At 29.7% G+C, this 20,323-nt stretch overlaps 1 protein-coding gene across 1 annotated transcript; it reads right to left on the bottom strand.

Annotated features, from left to right (window-relative positions):
- Positions 1–2,633: 2,633 nt before the first annotated feature.
- LOC109071173 lies at positions 2,634–6,303 on the bottom strand. The gene is made up of 3 exons (XM_042715935.1): positions 5,787–6,303; positions 4,473–4,555; positions 2,634–3,196 (listed from the first exon to the last, which is right to left on the bottom strand). The coding sequence occupies exons 1-3, from the start codon at positions 6,301–6,303 to the stop codon at positions 3,170–3,172; spliced, it is 627 nt and encodes a 208-aa protein (XP_042571869.1). The 3' UTR covers positions 2,634–3,169.
- Between the last annotated feature and the right edge of the window lie 14,020 nt (positions 6,304–20,323).

The raw sequence follows: 20,323 nt of genomic DNA, 5'->3' as shown, positions 1-20,323 counted from the left end.
CATAATAATTTAATTTTCATATAAAATTATAAAATCTTGATGGCTTTAATTTTTACAGGCAGCTATTGTTGGTATGAATGCATAAATAAGATCCACTGTAGGTATAATTTTTGTGCATTTTAATAATTTGTGCAGTGAAATCAGTGCAAGCATCACAGAACAGGGCTAGTAAAAGTTTTTAATGCTTATTATTTATATTTAACATTCACTTCAAAAGCAAATGAACCCAAAATACTTAATGAAAGTGACAGCAAAATATAAAAATCAAACCCTCAGTCACTTAAAACATTAAACCCTTAAGTGTGTTCTTCAGACCGTAACAGTGCAACTCATCAGGACTGTTTAAAATTAATTCCCATTTACAATCAAACAAACACCAGTTTATGTGCTAAACCAGCAGAAAACCTGCTTCAAACGACGCAGCAGACACCAAAACACGGTCATGTCGAAAACATTCTGCAGTCTCCTGCAAAACAGTAATTTAGACCTCAACAGTCCTTCATTTTTAATCAAAGAGCAAAACCAAACAAATGGTTTAATGCTTTTCAGTTCATTCATACCAAATAAAGTGCTAATTAACATACTTGTACAATCCTTGTGAACTATCCACACTAAACCCATTTTTAATCAAAGAGCAAAACCAAACAAACCCCCCCCCCTTCTAAAACAAACGTGGAAAAGATAATTACTGTCAATGCGGAAGGCTTTAATGATGCTAACAGCAAGATTCAGCGCTCGTGATGTGATTTGACTTCAGTTCTCTTTCATATCTGACTCACAGCTGTGATGTTTCAAAATACTTCTTTCTTTAATGTATTCGCCATTTCTTCACACTAGATGCACATCACATTGACCGATTTTTTTTGACCGCTGAATAAAACAACATTGTACCTTCATGCATAACCCAGACCGTCATGAGATGATCATAATATCATGTGAGTCATGTGAAGTCCCCGCGGGTGATGCTTGTCCCCCCGAGCGCCGCCGCTGGAAAAGGTAATTAAAAGAGTACCAAGAAGACAACAGCCTTTTGTTTGAAGACGAACGGGATGATTTCCAGAGCAACCGGCCGATGGGAGGCTTTTAAAAATAATAAGACGCTAATCCCAAAAGATCCTGCATTAAACTGAACGCAGAGCTTCTTCAAAACAACACTACTTAAGTTTTTAGTATCTGTTGCACAAATGTAATTGCTGTAGAAGTGGGTTTTACTTTTACTACACAAACTGTTCATAGCAGTGATCGTTTTAGCACATCCAGGGCGAGTAAATAGACTTCATCAGAATAATTAATTAGTGATGTGTATATGAGCCTCCGCCTCCTCGAAGGATCAGGTGAGAGGAGCAGATCGCAAAACACAGGCAGGAAAATAATTATGAATAGTAACAGTAATGAAATCAAGACAGCTTAGCTGAAATATCGACATAAAGGCCAAGAATTCATTCATGCACATGATGTGTTTCACTGAAAATCCATTAAAATAAAGCATTGCAATATGAGCCACATTCTCAAGTTTTATATGTATAATTAATATTTATATAAATAATTATATACTTATATCCAAGTTTATAGATAGATTGATACAAACACACACACACAATTGAGATATGAGAGATTTTCTTGATTTTTATATGTAAATTACTCTAAATTTATATTATATTTTAATATAAATTTAATGGTCCTAAACAGACTCAATTATAAATATATTTTATATAATATTTTTTTTTTTTTTAATTATTTTAATAATTAAAAAAATTGAAAAAAACAATAAAAGGTATATATTAAAAAAATTAGTGTATTGCTAAATTCAAACAATTAATGCTAATTTTAAATATCATTAATAATGTATCTTATAGATATATATATAACCCTAATATATATATATATATATATATTATATATCATATATATATAATTATCTATATACATAGATTTTTTCAGTGTATTAGTTTAAATGTATTGTCTTGGAGTAAATCAACTAAAACAAATTTAACCACAAAAAAAAAAAAAATAAAAAAAAAAAAAAAATTCAACAGAACATTATGACATTTAACGTTCATAATAATTTAATTTTCATATAAAATTATAAAATCTTGATGGCTTTAATTTTTACAGGCAGCTATTGTTGGTATGAATGCATAAATAAGATCCATTGTAGGTATAATTTTAGTGCATTTTAATAATTCAGTGAAATCAGTGCAAGCATCACAGAACAGGGCTAGTAAAAGTTTTTAATGCTTATTATTTATATTTAACATTCACTTCAAAAGCAAATGAACCCAAAATACTTAATGAGAAGTGACAGCAAAAATATAAAAATCAAACCCTCAGTCACTTTAAAACATTAAACCCTTAAGTGTGTTCTTCAGACCGTAACAGTGCAACTCATCAGGACTGTTTAAAATTAATTCCCATTTACAATCAAACAAACACCAGTTTATGTGCTAAAACCAGCAGAAAACCCTGCTTCAAACGACGCAGCAGCATACCACGCAGCAGAAACCAAAACACGGTCATGTCGAAATTATTCTGAAGTGTTATTTAGAAATCAAGTAATTTAGATTTATTTTTATTCTTAGTTTTTAATCAAAGAGATGGTTTAATGATTTTGAGTTAGTTTCTGCAAAACAAAATAAAGTGCTAATTAACATACTTGTACAATCCTTGTGAACTATCCACACTAAACCCCACGACACGTGTGCTTACGAAGAACAACCGAGAGGCTTCTCTCAGATATATAAACGAGTTAAGATGAAGAGTACTAGTGAAGAAGACTAGGTTAATCAGTTAGTGTGCTGGTTAAGTCTAAACGCACTCCGTGTCTGTGGGTTTGTTCCACTAAAGTTACACATTCAAGTCGTTTGTAGTGCTTTTAGACTGAAATCCCACCAGAGATCCCCCAAAAACCACTGGACCTTTGGGTTTGGTGGCTCAGAAGAAGGTTAACTGTGCGTTAAAGCATGAACAATCTTTCACCTACGAGAGATAAACTAAGCAGAACAATCACAACCAGTGTTTTCAGCATCCAATAAACAACACAACGCTCAAACGCTCCCAGAAATACTTTTAGAGTAACTCGACATTAAGCCAATGATATTTCCGTTCTTCTGTTCGTTTTGGTTTTAGTGCACGACGCTTCGCTCTGGATGTGAGTGACATCATTTCCCATCTAAACCACTTTCCCATTCTCTCTGGCCTGGAGGGAAAAAGAGAAATTTTAAAATAAATCAAAACATTTCAACACATTTAAATAGATGCATGACATCAATATATTAATAGATATTTATTTATATGAAATCTACATTTTTATATTGTGTTATTTTTTTTACATTACAAAAAAAATTTATATAATGTAGTTAGCCATACAGTAATATTGTAATTTTAGTTGAAAGTTTTTAGTACTATTACATAATGTTTCTTTGGTAATAACAATAATATTATTATTTTATAGCTATATATATATGATAAATTCAAACTTTTTTTTAGCCATACAGTAATATTGTAATTTTAGTTGAAAATTTTTAGTACCATTACATAATTTTTCTTTATAAAAAAAAAAAAAAAAAAAATTATATATATATATATATATATATTTTAAGTGAAATATTATATTTAGTAATGATAATAATTATTAGCACACTATACTTATATTTATTATTTAATTTTTCCCTAAATACTTTCAATTTTACAGTGAAATAATAAAATAAGAATATTTCTTACTTTTGATTTATGTAAATGTTTATTTGGTAATAACAATAATAATAATATATATATATATATATATATATATATATATATATAAATACTTTCAATTTTAATATCATAGTATATATATTATATATATATATAAGCTTCATTCAAACAATTTTTTTTAAATAAAAAAACATTAATTCTTCAAGCATTTAATGTAGGCCTGTCATAAGACAGACATATTATTTTTGTAATTTTAGGTGTAAAATAAAATAATTGCAATATTTTTCTTAAATACCTTTTTTTTACACTGAAATATTACAATAGTAATATTTCTTATTTTTTATTTAGAATTTTTATTCATTTTTACATGCCTATTTTATTAAGTAACAATAATCATCATGATTATTATTTTATAGCCACATAATCACAAACTTTTAGCTCTACAATTGCAGCCTTTTAAATAAACACAGCAGCCTGGAAATTTCTTTTAAATGCATTTTAAATCGCAATTTTAGCAGAAGCAGCCCTAGATCAATGTGAAAACGCCAGAAATGGACTGTAGTGTTGCATTTAAACATTTTAAAACTGATGTAACCGTGCTCCGTACATCGCAGGACGAAAAAGTGTCCTAGTTTAATATATAGTGCTGCTTTCTAGGGTATTTCTGAAGCACTTAGCTGGATAATGGAGTTTCAGTGGGTCAACACGCAAGAAAATCCTGTGAGGTAGGGACACTTCAAATTGCAGCATAAAATGAGGCTTTACTGCAGCACACTCACCAGATCAGCGCCGGTGCTGTGGTCAGGAAGAGACTCGGACGACTCCAGGCTCAGGACAGACAGACTCGAGTCCATCAGCTCCTCTGCCAGAGAGAGAACACACACACACACACACACACACACACACACGATCTCAGTGAAAACACATGAACGCAAAACCTGCTGAGCATCACAATCATTTCAGTTTATAGTAAGAGTGCACTGGTGCTGGCCACTTTTTCAGTGTAGCTGGATCTAATACTTAAATTAAAAGTAAGTGTGAAATGGTGATTTCCACTTTTTAAATAAAATAATTGTTACCGGAAAAAAAAAAAAAAAAAAAAAAAAAAAAAAAAAAAAAAAAATTAATATAAAATATATAGATAGGATATATATAATATGATTATATAATATATTATAGATATATATATATAGTATATATATATAGTATTAAAAAATATAATTCATCAGGTGCCAAGGCAACATTCTCTCATTTTCCTTTTGTTTAACATAATACACTAAAATAACTATTAAAAAAAATTCCCTGAATAAAAAATAAATAAATACCATAGACATCCATAAAAAAAAACAAATTACAAACGCACATAAATTACTAAAACTTTAAAATTAAAATAATAATAAAAAGGTTATCTTAAAATCTTCATAAAATCTATAATTCTATCTAAATAATTCTTAAATAACACTGTTCTAGAAGTATTTTTTCTATTCATATTTCCCATAGGAATTTTTAAAAAGGTCTTCGTTAAATATTACAAACTTTTATTTGATCATTGATTACAATACACAACATGTACGTAAAATAAAATTAATATTATTTATATTAGTTTTCCTTAAATACTTGATGTTTTTATTTTACACTGAATACTTCAATAGTAATTTTACTTTGTTTTTAAGTTTTTATTATTTTTTATTATACTACTACTACTACTAATAATAATAATCAGCATTACAAACTTAGATTTGTTTCCTTAAATGTGTTTGAAGTTTGGACAATAGGAAAAGATTAAAGATTGTTTTAAATGTTTTACGGCGTGAAGGAGGGATAAAATCTATTGTAGCTTTGCGAGTTATGCGTATTTAATAATTAAAAACTAAACAAATATTCAAATATATATCTACAGAAACTATATTTTAAGTTTGTTACAAAATCTGATATAAATCTTTAAGTATTTTGACAGCATAGCAATAACATCACTCGTGGTGCATCATGGGAGTGGGCGGAACTTTCTGGCTCTGTACAGCATTCTGGGTAATGTAGTTTTCCACCACAAATCCAGCTTGCTCTACAGTCAGGGATGCATGATGCTCACGTACCGTTTCCTCTGTTAGAGCAGCTTTTGGTGTGTTGCTTCTCGTCCGGTTCTGCTGATATACGAACATCTCCGGGTTTGGGACGCGACGCTTCACTTCCTTCAGTGAGCGGACTCAGTCTGTGCACACGGTTTTCCCGCTCTTCGCTCTCCTCCGGAGTACATTCGGCGCCGTCTCGCGCCAGTGTTTGTCTGTCTTCTCCCACAGGGCCGTTCTTGACCTGTGAAGGTGTTTCCGTGCCATTCGTATCACTGTTCTCAGAAAAGCGGACCTTTTTCTCGGTGGCCTTGAGAACGGACGGCTCCCGAGAGTCTTCAGATGCACGTGGCTTTGTGTTTTCAAGGTCAGTCTCTGGACTGACGCTCTCCACTTCAGGAGCGCAAAGAGCGTCGAGTTCCTCTAGAAACTCCTGCAAACCGCTCTCTGGATACACCTGGCAGAAACCAACCAACAGGTCTCTATGATACTGGAAAGGGCTACACTTTAACCTCAAACTTGAACGGTTTTGAGGGAATTTCATGAAAACCTCCAGAAGTTATCCCCAAATAAGCCTCTATTTAGGACTATTAATATATTATATTGTGCATATATATATATATATATATATATATATATATATATATATATATTTTCTCATAAAAATTAAGCACATTTTGATCTAAAATTTCATGAAACTTAATGAAAACATATCCAGAAGTTACCCCAAAATCAGAATAAAATATTATAAATAAGACATAATTTGAAGCCTATATTAATGACTATTATTATATTTTATTGTGAAATTATTTTAATAAAAAACAAGCACATTTGCATCTCAAACTTGATGAATTTCATGAAAACATGTCTAGAAGTTACCCCGAAAATCTAAATAAAAACATAAATAAGACCAAATTTAAAGCCTATATCTAGGACTATTAATATATTTTATTGTGCATATATATATATACTCATAAAAATTAATCACATTTTTATCTCAAACGTCATGAAACTCCATGAAAATATTTCCCGAAGTTACCCCAAAATCAGAATAAAAAATTCTAAATAAGACCGAATTCGAAGCCTATAATTATGACTATTATTATATTTTATTGCGAAATTATTTGTAGAAAAATTGAGCACATTTGCATCTCAAACTTGATTATTTTTGAGTGAATTTCATGAAAACATGTCTAGAAAATTATCCTGAAAATCAAAATATAAAAATATAAATAGGGCAGAATTTGAAACCTATATTTATGACTTATTATATTTTATAGTGAAATTATTTTCATAAAAAACAAGCACATTTTCATCCCAAACCTGAGTGCATTTGATTAAAACATGTGCAGAAGTTACCCCAAAAGCCTAAATAAAAAATACAAATAAGACCAAATTTAAAGCCTATATTTAGGACTATTAATATATTTTATTGCATAATTACTTTCATAAAAATTAAGCACATTTTCATCCCAAATCCTAATTTCTGCAGTACTACTACTACTATTACAACTAATAATAAAAAATAAAAAAAATAATCTGTTGATGATGCTCCTGCTGTTTTTTGTCGTACCTATTATGAGACAACCAAGAAATGATTTGCAATCAGCTAATTATCATACAGTAAACAGATATTAATTTACCCATTAAAATAGTAATTGTTTATAAATTGTTTTGGTATCAAAGATATTGTGATATAATACATTGAATAGTACTATGTTGTTTCTGAAATTACTAAATTTTTGTATGTTGAAGTACCATTACTAAAAAAGCATGGTACTTTTAATGTATTTTAGTGTTTCTTAATGTATTATTATTATTATTATTATTAATCTTTATTAAAAATACATCAGTGAATAAGAGTTTAATAATATCTTTATCTTCTATAATAGCATCACAATATTTTTTGATTAAAAAAAAAAAGTAGTCTGGGCTTTTTGATCAGTTACTGTGTGTAATGAGTTAATGAACATCCATTAACTGTATAATAAGGAACTCATAATAAATCGAATTATAGGAGGTCATGTGATCAGATGTGATCAAAACCATAAACTGCTCTGAAAAGCATTTTCCATCATGCTCTAAATGGGGCTAAATGTATGACATAAAGGCTTTGAGGTGAAATGTTTGAGGTCAGTTTACCTCCTCGCTCGACCCGTCAGACGGTCTTTACCCTTCGCTTTACTGCCCACCACTGGAACACACTTCCTCTTCCTGTCTGACGCTTGCTGGCCACCTAGAAAAAAATGTAACTCATCAACACACAATGTAGAATATGATTTAATGAACTCCTATTAACTCTTACTATGGAAAGAGTCTTGGACAATTCTTATCACACAGTGCCACTGGGACTGCAGGAGAATGAAATTAGAGCTGGAATTTTAATGTAATATTGTTAATATAATAATTTAATGTAATTTTTTTATTTAATATTAATTAATTTATATGTAATTTAATATTTTTATATAAGCTTCCAAAGAAAATTGAGCTAAAATTTTAATTCAATATTTTTGTTCAATATTTTTTTATATACAATGCAATATTTTATATAAGCTTCCAATGAAGTAAATTTTATAAAGTAATAAGTAATTTTTATATATACATAGTTATAAATTGACTTATTTTTTATATTTATTATTTTTAATTTTTTATTTATTTTATATTTGCATTTTGTTTTATATTATATATTTTTTTGTGTTTTTTTTTTTTGTTAATATTTCCATATTAATTTTTTTGTTAAATATTTAATACGTTTAAATGTAATATTTTTACTATAATAAAGTTAACATAATATTTTTAAATGTAATATTAATTTATTTGATATTATTTTTTTATTTATATATAATTTAATATTTTTATATAATTTTGCTAAGATTTTTGAGTTAATATTTTTTTTATATGTTTTTTATGTAGTATTATTTTGTAGTGTATTTTATGTATTTTTTTATTTTTAATTTTTTTAAATTTTTATCTTTCATTTATTTTCTAATATAATTTAATATTTGTTTAAAAAATAAGTTTTCCCAAGATTTATTTGACGCTTAACTTTTACCTTATGAATTTTTTACTTAATATTTACATATAACATTTTTTTGTTAAATATTTAATGTTTAAATGTAATATTTTTAATATAATAATTTAATATAATATTTTTTTATTTAATATTAATTAATTTATATATAATTTAATATCTGTATAAGTGTCCAAAGAAAATTGAGCTCAAATTTTAATTTAATATTTTTTTATAATATTTTTAATTTAGTATTTTTATATTTTTTTTTTATATACAATGTAATATTTTATATAAGCTTCCAATAAAGTAAATTTAATAAAGTAAATAAGTAATTTTTATATTAAATATGATAAATTTTGCATTTTATATTTAATTATATTATATATAATTTAATATTTTTATATAAGTTTCCAATATTTATTTGAGCTTAATTTTTACTTAATATTTTCTTTTTTTTTGTTAAATATTTTATACGTTTAAATTTAATATTTTTATCTTTACTTAAAATATTTTGTTTTACATTATTTAATTTTTTATATAAGCTTCCACATGGAAAACAAGCTTGAATATTGCAGTGTTGAATTGTAACTTGCGAAAAATTAAAATATAAAAAAAGCTACCAAAGGAGGATGGAATTAAATTTCTAAAAATAAAATAAAAAAGCTACCAATAGGAGATTTTTTTATTTATGTTTAGTATTTTAAAATTGATGTCTTGAAACAAATTTTGTTATTTGAAAACTTGTCACTTGGTAACATTTTTCATTTTCAAATAGTTTAAATTAAATTTTAACTAAATAGAAACAGTGTTAAGAATAAAAACTATATGGATTTATAAAAAAAGACTAATATAAACTATGACAAAAACACAAACAAAAAATGCACTCTAAAGCTTAATAACATTAAAAATGGAAAACACGAAATATAGAAATAAATATATTTGTGGAAAGAATAGATTTTTTATTTTCTATTGCCCAGGGAATCCTTTCAGAATTCCAGGTTTTTATTTATTCCAAACTTCTTTTGATGTGTTTGATTTTTATTAGTATAACCCTTCTTATATCTATTCACAATTTCAATGCAAATTTGAACATCCAAGCATTAAATGTACTCCTAATGTAGATTTGGACGGTCTATGTATAATTTTTTAAGGCCAAATAATCTCAAGTTTTAGGTTTTACGCACCTCTGGATTCCTCCGCTCTCGTACTTTCGTATTTTATTTTTTAGATTCTATCATATTATAAATAATTAATAATTAATACAGAAGATTAAACACTTAAACACAATAACACAATGAAAGCAGAATGCACAATCAGACTCAATCAAGTAAATTTATCATTTTAGATATATATGTGTCATTTTCTTTTGTTTGCCTCTTTTTTGTTCTTCTGTGTTTTTTTTTTGAGAGACTAAAATTAAAATAAAACATCGGAAAAAACACGCAGACATGCAACTAAACATTAACACACACTGACAGCAGCGACAGTATACGAGCAGGAGAGCGAGAGGAGAGGCCACGCAAATCTGTCACTAGCTCATGGGTTAGTTATCTAACAGAAGCATGACTTTTAGGACTGACTCCGAGCGGTTCATGCTGGTTACTGGTGCAGATTGATCTTTCTGGTGACGCTGGATGAAGAAGAAGGTACTGCTGGTTAAACTGGTTAAGAAGCTGATCAACATCTAAAACAACACATGCAGATGGATCTGTAAATGTTTAATTCAGTCACCTGTGAAGTTCTTAAATACTAAACAGATTTGAAAACTTTTATTATCAACTTTTAAAACATTTTATTATTATTACATTTATTTATTTATTTACTTACATTTACCCTTTATAGAAAACCGAAATAGAGAAAGCTACTAGAAAAGCGAGTTGTTAAAAAAAAAGAAAGAAGAATATAAAAATGTCTGGGACCACAGTTTAATCCCAAGTTTAAACTAGTTAACCAAATAAATAAATGAACGAATCTGAATCAAGAAAATTAAGCTTATTTTGGGACCAATACAATTTCTTTGTAATGCTTTCTTAAAAAAAAAACAATTATATATATATAGTATATATATCTATATTATATATATATATATATAATATATACTATATATATTATCTATCATATATATATATCAAAAAATTTAGTTATTGCTAATATTAAATACATTTATTTACATTAGTTAATATTAGATTTTAATTGTACATTCATAATAAAATAATATATATTCTAAGCAAAAATTTTTATTCAAAATTGAGGACCCCTACAAGCTATATATTACAATATAAAATATTTATTTCTATTATTTCAAATTTTTATTTCTAATTTGTTAGAATACTGTACATAAGTTGTAATCAACATGGTAAGTTTGTCATTACTATTTATTTCTTAAGCAAAAGTTTAGATTAAATTAAATATACAAACTAGTATATTGACAAATAAATATTTATTTCTTATTATTATTTCTTATTTTTATTTGTATACTGTCTCTAATTTTAATAAAATTATAATTTTTAATTATACACGAGCGCACAATTAAATAATGAATAAGATACACATTCAATTAAAAATTTCCATTTAAACTAAAGATTAAACTAGATGGGTTTTTGTTTAATATAATTCTGTAAATTATATTTAATTAAAATTCACATGGGGGTATTAAAATGAAATTAAATTGTAATGTTTAATATATATATATATACATAACTATATTATTTATGTAATTATCTTCTCTCTCTATCTCTCATAATTTTATATATTATATCTATATATATATATACATATTATATATATATATTTTTTTTTTTTTTGGTTGAATTTTTTTTTTTGATTTTGGAGTAAAATCATGACAATCATGATCTGGACATTTCTTTGCGAGACTTACCCACTTAAATACAGGGATGATATTTGACTGGGAAAAATCCTTGTGACGTGATTGTTCTGCTCTGTTTTGCTGGACATTTCACGTGATCGAGTGTTTTTCTATCTTAACACCATCCACCAAGCGACTCCCGGCCCTACACAGCGTCTCGCGGCCCTGAACCCCGGATCTCTAGTGCTGCACCAAAACCGTCCACAACCAAGTTAAGGAATGGGGCTAGGAAGTAACATGAAAATTTAAAATATCCCCCTTTCCCGTCCACTCACTAGTGCTCACAGGGTTATTCCAGAGAAACCCAATCATGAGACACTAGGAAAAGACTTCCAGACATCTGTTAACATCTGGCCTGAAGTCTTGTTTGTGGTACTGCCACGTTTTTTTCAATGTTCAAATTCTTTTCAGTTCAATGTTAAAAGGTTTTTGACATCTCAGCTCAGTTAAGTTAAACACTGATCTGTTTGTACAACATGTCAACTTCTGACTCGACCAATCACGTGAGTTTGGGGCGGAGCTACATATTATTATGCAAATCCATTTGACGGTACTCTTTGTGAAGAAATTAGACATAAAATTACAGAAAATCACAAAACAGCATTCAAAACCAATTTTACTTTCATAATATAATTTCTGTGTATTTAAAATATTTATAAAAAATAAGGGTGCGTTTTGGTAAAAGGTCAGAAAATGTCATTTAAGGTAGGTTGAAACCATTTTTCTAAATTCTGTGTTTTTAGTTTCTTTAAACTTGTTTTTTTTTTTATTATTATATTTTTTATGTTTTGTTGATTATTTTATTTGTTGTTATAATAAGAAAAGATGTCTGTGTTTTCAGTCTTCACTATAATAATTATACATTGTATAGTAGTAATACTGGGCCATATAGATTGTAAAACCCTATGAAATGTATTTTGTTTTATTTTCCTATGAAATGTATTTTGTTTTTGCAAATTTATTATCAACAATATGAATGGGAAACAAAACTACGACTATTAATTAATCTTTTAAAAACTCAATTAAAAATTAAAATATGGAATAAAATTCACTTAATTTTTTTGGCAAACCAAAGTGCTTGCACAAACAGGTTTAAATCAAAAGTATATGTAAATTAAATGAATTAATTAAAACGGTCCATGAGAAAACTGTGATCTCTCCTTAAAATTGGTGTTTAATAAAACTGTATTATTATTATTACTCATTAAATAATAAGAATTGCAATATTAATGACAATATTATTATTAATGTGATTTATAATGTTAATTTATTAATTTATTATTTGTAGTTATTTCTTTATATTTGAGTGGGTATATAAGATTGTTAACATAAATTACGAGTTCATTTTAATTTCATGCTGACTTTAACCAGATAGTTAATAATTGATGATGGATCGTATTATAGTAATAGCCCTGATTAAATGCTTCTTATTTATCCATCAGTTTGTCTCTTAATAAATGTATAAAATGTATTTCTTTAAAAATTATTTAATAATGTAAAAATAATGTAAAAAAAATTAATATAAATTATAAATGTTTTGTGTTTTTGATTTATGCAAAGGACAAAGACTATGTGGCGTTTCCAGAATGACCTTTAATTCTAATAACATGTTTGATTCAATTCCTAAAATTACAAGTCATCCAGCGTCTCCGTTATTGAGCCTCACTGAATGGGAGACGTTGTCTGACCCCAAATACCACTCGCTCTTACAAGAAAGTACGCCGATCCATAAAAACATTCCCATAGAACAGATAACAGAAGCACCAAATCCACCAAAAACAAACTGGATTACTACAAAACGTTTCAATATGAGTCGATCTTATTTCTAGTTCCTTCTGTATCAGCCTCGTGTTGAACACTGCTACTGTAGGAGATCTGACAAGGCGTCGTACTTATCTGAGAAGACGTCTACGGAAGCGTTTACAGTCATCAGAAGCCGTGAACAAGGCGACCTTTTAATCGACCTCTGGTTGACATTCAACCAGGAGTCCCAAGTCACTGACCATTTCTGCCTCCTACAGCATTTTGCTTCCCACCAAACATGTCGCCACGAGAGTATGAGCACCTCATACACTCAGATCATCGTCAAGCACACTCGTTTGAATGTTGTGAGACTGAGTCCCTTCGGAAGGTGGCCCCCCCTTTCCCTAACGCTCGTTACCAAGTGGTGGGCCCGATGCGTTCGAGTTTCCTTTGCAGAAATTCCTTATAGATGCAGGCCTTGCACTCATCATTCACATGCAAAGCAAATTTAGACCATCCAAAGAACTACTCTACTATATTAACCTACAGGCAAAGATTTTCCGAACCAGCTGTTGTATCTGATTCTTGATATTGTTAATATGGACTGCTTGTTTATTTTCGAAACATTTCCAAAAATTGGAATTTTGCCTAAACTCAAGTGCGAAACAATCAAGCACGTTCCACCACGAGACGAGAACAAACTCCTCACTTCCTTTGAAAACAGGCCCAAATATAATCAATACAAACAGAAGTCTGCCCAATAACAAAAAAACACACAAAAAAAAGGCCTGATTTAAAGTTAGTAGTATTTGAATTGCATGTAAAATGTAATACTAATAAACTAAATGTGTTTTAAACACACAATAACTATGTTTATATATTTATCATCAACAAATCCAATTAGTTTCAGTGTTTTTTAACTAATTCAATATTGCCTGCCCCACAGCTAATCACATTTAACCATTTTCATACTTTTTAACTGAATCGATTCAATTATTGTCACTTTGAACAGATTTATGCTAATTCTAAACAATTTGAATAAACGCACTTCGGAAATATGATTATTTAAACAAATTAACTATTCGCATCTATTCAATTTCATTTAAATAATTTACAATTATTATGCAAATTTTATATGCAATTCTAATACAGGAATCTTAAATCTAGGCCTAAATATTTTAAGTCTGTGGCTTTTTTCCTACATTACAAATGACTACCGCCTCAATTGAGCAAATCGCTTTTTTAATGTGAATTTTAAAATTTGATGCACATCCCATCCAACTTTTTAAATGCAATATCCTAAAATTTGCATGAAAATGCATGGATGGAAATATTAAAAATTACTAAACAGATATCTGACTGTTGGTTAACTTTATTAAAGTGTAAATCTGTTTTAACTAGGACATAAAATTCTTGGCGCGAAAACCAAAAATGCTTTTTAATAATTATTGGTTGCACTTTATTTTAAGGTGTCCTTGTTATTGTGTAATTACACATTATAACTAATATTAATTAACAACATTTGCTTACTATATGGTTAGGATTAGGGTTAGTTGCATGTAATTATGCATAATTAATTGTTATTATAATAGTAAGTACATGTAACGTGTAGCAAGGACACCTTCAAATAAAGTGTTACTTTATTAAATAATAATAATATCAAAATAATACTAACACTTTATTAAAGATAAAATAATGTTTGCTTATTTTGGATCATTTTTTTGGGCATAAATAAACATGTTAAATAACGAAAAAAAGGACAAAAATGTCAAAAAGTTTTTCTTTAATCCTTCATTGGTGAATCTATGAATCATTCAGTTCAGAACCAATGAAGAAGACAAAGATATGATCTGAACACATGAATCTAAAGAATGACGCCATTACGATCTATGTATGTGTTTGTATGTTTGTATTGGGGAGTTAAAAATGAAGGAAAGGAGAAATAGGAATAAATCAAGGTGCAAACTAAAGCAAAGCAGGTGAGTTTCTCTCAGGACAGAAATCATGCGCACGCTTCTGGCTTACATCAGATCGGTCTTCTCCATGTCCCAGGCTCTCCTCCACTGGCCTTTAGCGTTCTTGTGTCGGGCGCATGGCAGCTGGTCGATCTCAGCCTTCGGCTCCTTCTTCCACCGCGAGGTATCTCAGCTGCTCTTCTTGCGGACGATTGAACGAGGTTCAGGTCAGCGATGGCCTCCGTGACCTACAAGAGCATCAAATACAGAGCAGGTCTGTCTGTGAAGAGCATTTAGAAATGTGACCCTGGAGCACAAAAACAGTCATAAGGGTCAGTTTTTCAAAATTGAGATTTATACATCATCCGAAGGCTGAATAAATAAGCTTTCCCTTGATGTATGGTTTGTTAGGAGGACAATATTTGCCTGAGATGCAACTATTTGAAAATCTGGAATCTGAGGGTGCAAAAAAATAAAATATTGAGAAAATCATCTTTAAAGTTGTTCAAATGAATTCTTAGCAATGCATATTACTAATCAAAAATGAAGTTTTGATATATTTACGGTAGGAAATTTACTAAATATCTTCATGGAACATGATCTTTACTTAATATCCTAATGATTTTTGGCATAAAAGAAGAATTGATAATTTTGACCCATACAAATATACCCCAGAGACTTAAAACTGCTTTTGTGCTCCAGGGTCACAGATGGTCTTATTTGAAATGCAGTCGCGGTTAAATAGTGTAAAGTTTGGTTGAACGCAAACATCATGTTTAGTGACATCTGAAGAGTTTGTGTTTAACAGAACGTGTGTTTAACTGTATAATGTGGGGCAAGATATGAAATGGTCACAGATACTAATTTTATCAGGTGTTCCTTTGGTCGTGGTGTACAAACACACACACGAGCAAAGAACACTCAGAGCTAAAGACTGTTAGAGTTAAACCTAACCTAACAATCCTCTGATTTCAGACATCAAGCACCAAAACATTACAAGTTTAATACAGCTTTCAATTCTGTCTTTTTTCCCATTATATTAAAATGTGTCCTGTTTAATAATTTATTTATTTTTCTGATAAATCATACATCTTTACTATTTCAGAAGAATATCAATAAAAAGTCATTTATAGAATCATTAGATTACATTAAAAGACTATTAGAGTTAAGGATAATTTTAACTCTTCGCTGCTATCCTTTAAACCACTAGATTTGTCAAAAAGATGCTTTTAACCATTTAAAATATGCTAAAATTTAGCTTGATCACTTTTTGTTTTATATGTTTTTTTTATAAGTACAGGTCAGAAGTATGTTGTTTAATTATTACATAACGATGGAACATCTTTTGACATTTTATTTGCACATTATACACTCAACCATTTAACAGCTTGGATTCAGTATATTTATTTTTGAGAAAGAAAATAGAGAAATTAATACTTTTATTAAGCAAGCATGCTTTAAATTGATCAAAAGTGATGATAAAGACATTTATAATGTTAAAAAAAAGTTTATATTTCAGATAAATGTTACGGAAGTCCTAAGAAGCCACGGGTTATTCCTATATTTTCATTCTTGTTTCTCTCATGATCTCAACATAGCGGAAGCTGTTTTTTTTTTACAATGATTGTTTGATTTGTTTGTTCTACTGTTGCTATAGTAGCGTAATGCAACAATGTGTAATGCTTAGCAAATTTTGCTTAAGCTTTAGTGTAATTAACATGTTTAAATTTCTATCCTTTATTATTTAGCCGGAAAAAAATCCCATTGAGATATATGTCTTCTTCCAGAAACCTGGTCAAAAGCGGCAACTTTTACATATAGTTTCAGACACATAAATAATTAAAACACAAACAATCCAACAATGGTGGAAGCAACATCGCAGACACTTCAGAAGGATGCAGAGAACTATTCTAAAATCTTTTAGAGCTGCTTGGATTCGACTCACTTTATTTTCCTTTCATCTGAAATATTATTATACATAATTTTAGTAATCACGTAGGACACGCTGTGACTGATATCATGGAGTAATGATGCTGAAAATACAGCTTTGATCGATTTTTTTCGAATTACAGTTTAACAGATATTTAAATGAGAAAACAGTTATTTAAAAGCGGTAAAAATGTTTCACAATATTACTGCTTTTGCTGTATTTCTGATCAAGTAAATGCAGTCTTTAAAAAAAACATCAAAAAATCTTACCGTTCAAAAACTTATGATTTCGTAGTGCATATAAAAATCACTTTTGTAAATTTAATTTGATGTGGACGCAAATGGGATATTACATACTCATAACATACACCAGAAAAGAGAATGCCGCGTGATTGAAATATCACGCATTTATTATAATTAAAAAACCTCTTGCTTTTTTTTTGTAATGGCAAAATGCATTTTCTACTACCATGGCAAATTAAAATGCTCCTTTTATATTTCAGTACAAAGAGGCTAATATTTTTGGATGTTGTTATAAACAGTCCGCATGAAGCTGTTTGTGTAGCTGTGTACTAGAAGGGACACACACTGCCCTCATGTGAATCGGCTTTAAGCACAGTACACTGGGGCTTGAAGGTGACAATCATCATCTAAGCAGCTGCATAGAACACTTCAATCAGGAGAAAAACACGCAGCAGCTTCATCTGGATTAACTACATTATGGTAGACACTCCAGTCTCAGAAACATTGCATCTGTGATGTTTCGAGAAACTATATCAGCATAAAATATAAGCCGGTTCCATAACTCTTAGGACAAAAGTTCAGAGTAAAATGGACAAAGTAAGTATATAAATAGTGACAATAAATTTTAGAGAGAGAGAAACGCAGATGTTGTCCAAAGTTTGTACAAAAACAGAAGCTCTAGAGCGTTTCAGTTAAACCGGTCAGATTTCATCAAAGACAGGTTGTGTGACGGAGGGTTATTATAGTTAACTAAAATAATAATTATAACAACACTGAAACAAAATAAACCTTAACTGAAATAAACACAAAAACACACATTTATTTTTTATTTCATCTACTTGCCAGGGTAACATTTCCTCATTTTTCATTTGATGTACTAAAATAGCAGAAACTGAAATAAAACTGAATATTAATTATACGTAAGGGTTAATGCGATACTGACAAAAAATGATATCTACGATATTTTCTGGGATTTTTATTGACGATAATTAGACTATATTTTGCTGATTGTGTTTCTGTGCACCGTATACAGACACATTCTTTAAGAAAATTACTTACTTTTCTTTAAGCTAATTACTATTACTTTATAAAAATAAAAACATAATTCAAAATATTAGCAAAAGCTATAGTACAAATCTATATTTACTGCAGTATTACTATAGTAGCATACTAAAATAACCCCAGTGTGATGCCCTCATCATCTCATCATTAAAAAACATTAATAAAATTACACAAGGTAAGAAAAATGAATGAAAGGTAAATATATATATATATATTCATTAGATATATATAAATCTATCTAGATATATATAGTATATATATAGAGAGAGAGAGAGAGAGAGACAGAAAAATCCGATTGAAGCCCTTCCTGCTGAGTTCTGTAAGAGTCTCCCTCAGAGTCCAGAGGAACACTACGAACAACGCATGCAGGGTCTGAAATTAGGCCAATACCCTCTACTAATGCACATTGAAAAAACGTCCCATCAAATTTGCAGAAACACCTAAAAATGAGCTGACCCCAACTCTTACCATTTTAAAAGCCCCTTAAAAACCATAGAGTGGAACCCTGAAAAAAGTCCCCTGATTCAGATGATCCTGAAGCGGCAGGGAAACAAACTAACACTGACTAACAGCTTGGTAGCATCATGACTCTGAAATATCCATCCACACAGATTCAGCCCAACCAAATAATAAGAAAGCACAAAAAGAAAATTTCGAGCGTACTGGACTGAAACAACAGAAAAACAAAGTATACTTGAATGTTATTTGGCCGAAATAGAGATACACAACTGCCAGAAATGTCTGAAGGTACAGTTTAAAGGACCTGTAAATTAGAAAGACAGATGACGAGGGTACAGACTGAGCAGTCATACTCTCTGACTATAGAGACGGGCAGATATCGACAGCACACTGGCTGCCCAGAGAGAGCCGGATCTGCCTTTACTATGTAATCATGGGGAAGTGGAGACAGGGCAACACTTCCTCACCGCTGCTACTAACTATGAAGAAATTGGAAATAGAATTTTATCCCAAATTTGAAATACTTTACCCTGACTTCAAAATCATTTGAACAAAGAAAACACAACTTCAAGTATTTATTAGGTGAAAAGCTCAAGACTGTATCTTAAACTAGCAGCAAGATACATTGATGCCTGTCACAAAGAGAGGGGAGTACAACAAATCAGTGATGCGCCTAACACACAAGGACACACACCACACAAATCCACAAACACAACAACACAAACACACACCATTACACCACACCCCTTGAATTATAAATTGTTATTTGAAGCAATTTTAAATGTATGTACATGCATGTATATAGATTCAATGTAAACATATGCTTTGGCAATACAGCATATGGTATCATACCAATAAGCACAGTATATCGAATTCAATTAAGGGTAGAGGCTGTAAATGCAAGGGGTTTTGTTTTATTACATTCACGGAATACTGAGTATTCTGTTTCTTTATGCTTTAATTTAGAAGCACATATTTAGAGAGACAGAGAGAGTGGTAGGTGAGAGAGATTGAGAGACAGAGAGAGTGAGGGAGGGCAGACTCAGCTTGGTTCTGAGTGTTAGTGAGCCCTGAGCTGGATCAGGACTCACCTTATATTCAAGAGTGAGACAAGAGTAATTGCAACCAGAGGCATGTGTGACGTGTCTAGGCTGTTCCATATATCTAGTATTTTTTGGTTTTTTTTTTTGTTTAGTTACCTACATGAATTACCACAAATTAACATACTACAGCATTTATTTATTTACTTGCTTGCATTCACAACTTATGTTACCATCACTCTTAATGCAATGTT

Source organism: Cyprinus carpio, chromosome A25 (assembly GCF_018340385.1).
Source record: "Cyprinus carpio isolate SPL01 chromosome A25, ASM1834038v1, whole genome shotgun sequence".
Classification (NCBI taxonomy): domain Eukaryota; kingdom Metazoa; phylum Chordata; class Actinopteri; order Cypriniformes; family Cyprinidae; genus Cyprinus; species Cyprinus carpio.
This window is presented reverse-complemented; position numbering and strand designations above follow the sequence as displayed.

Coding starts and splice junctions, on each gene's coding strand:
- LOC109071173 (XM_042715935.1), bottom strand. CDS start 6,303: ATGAAATTCCCTCAAAACCGTTCAAGTTTGAGGTTAAAGTGTAGCCCT. Junction 4,556..5,786: donor CTGCTCTAACAGAGGAAACG/GTACGTGAGCAT, acceptor TCTCTCTGGCAG/AGGAGCTGATGGACTCGAGT. Junction 3,197..4,472: donor ACAGCACCGGCGCTGATCTG/GTGAGTGTGCTG, acceptor TTTTCCCTCCAG/GCCAGAGAGAATGGGAAAGT.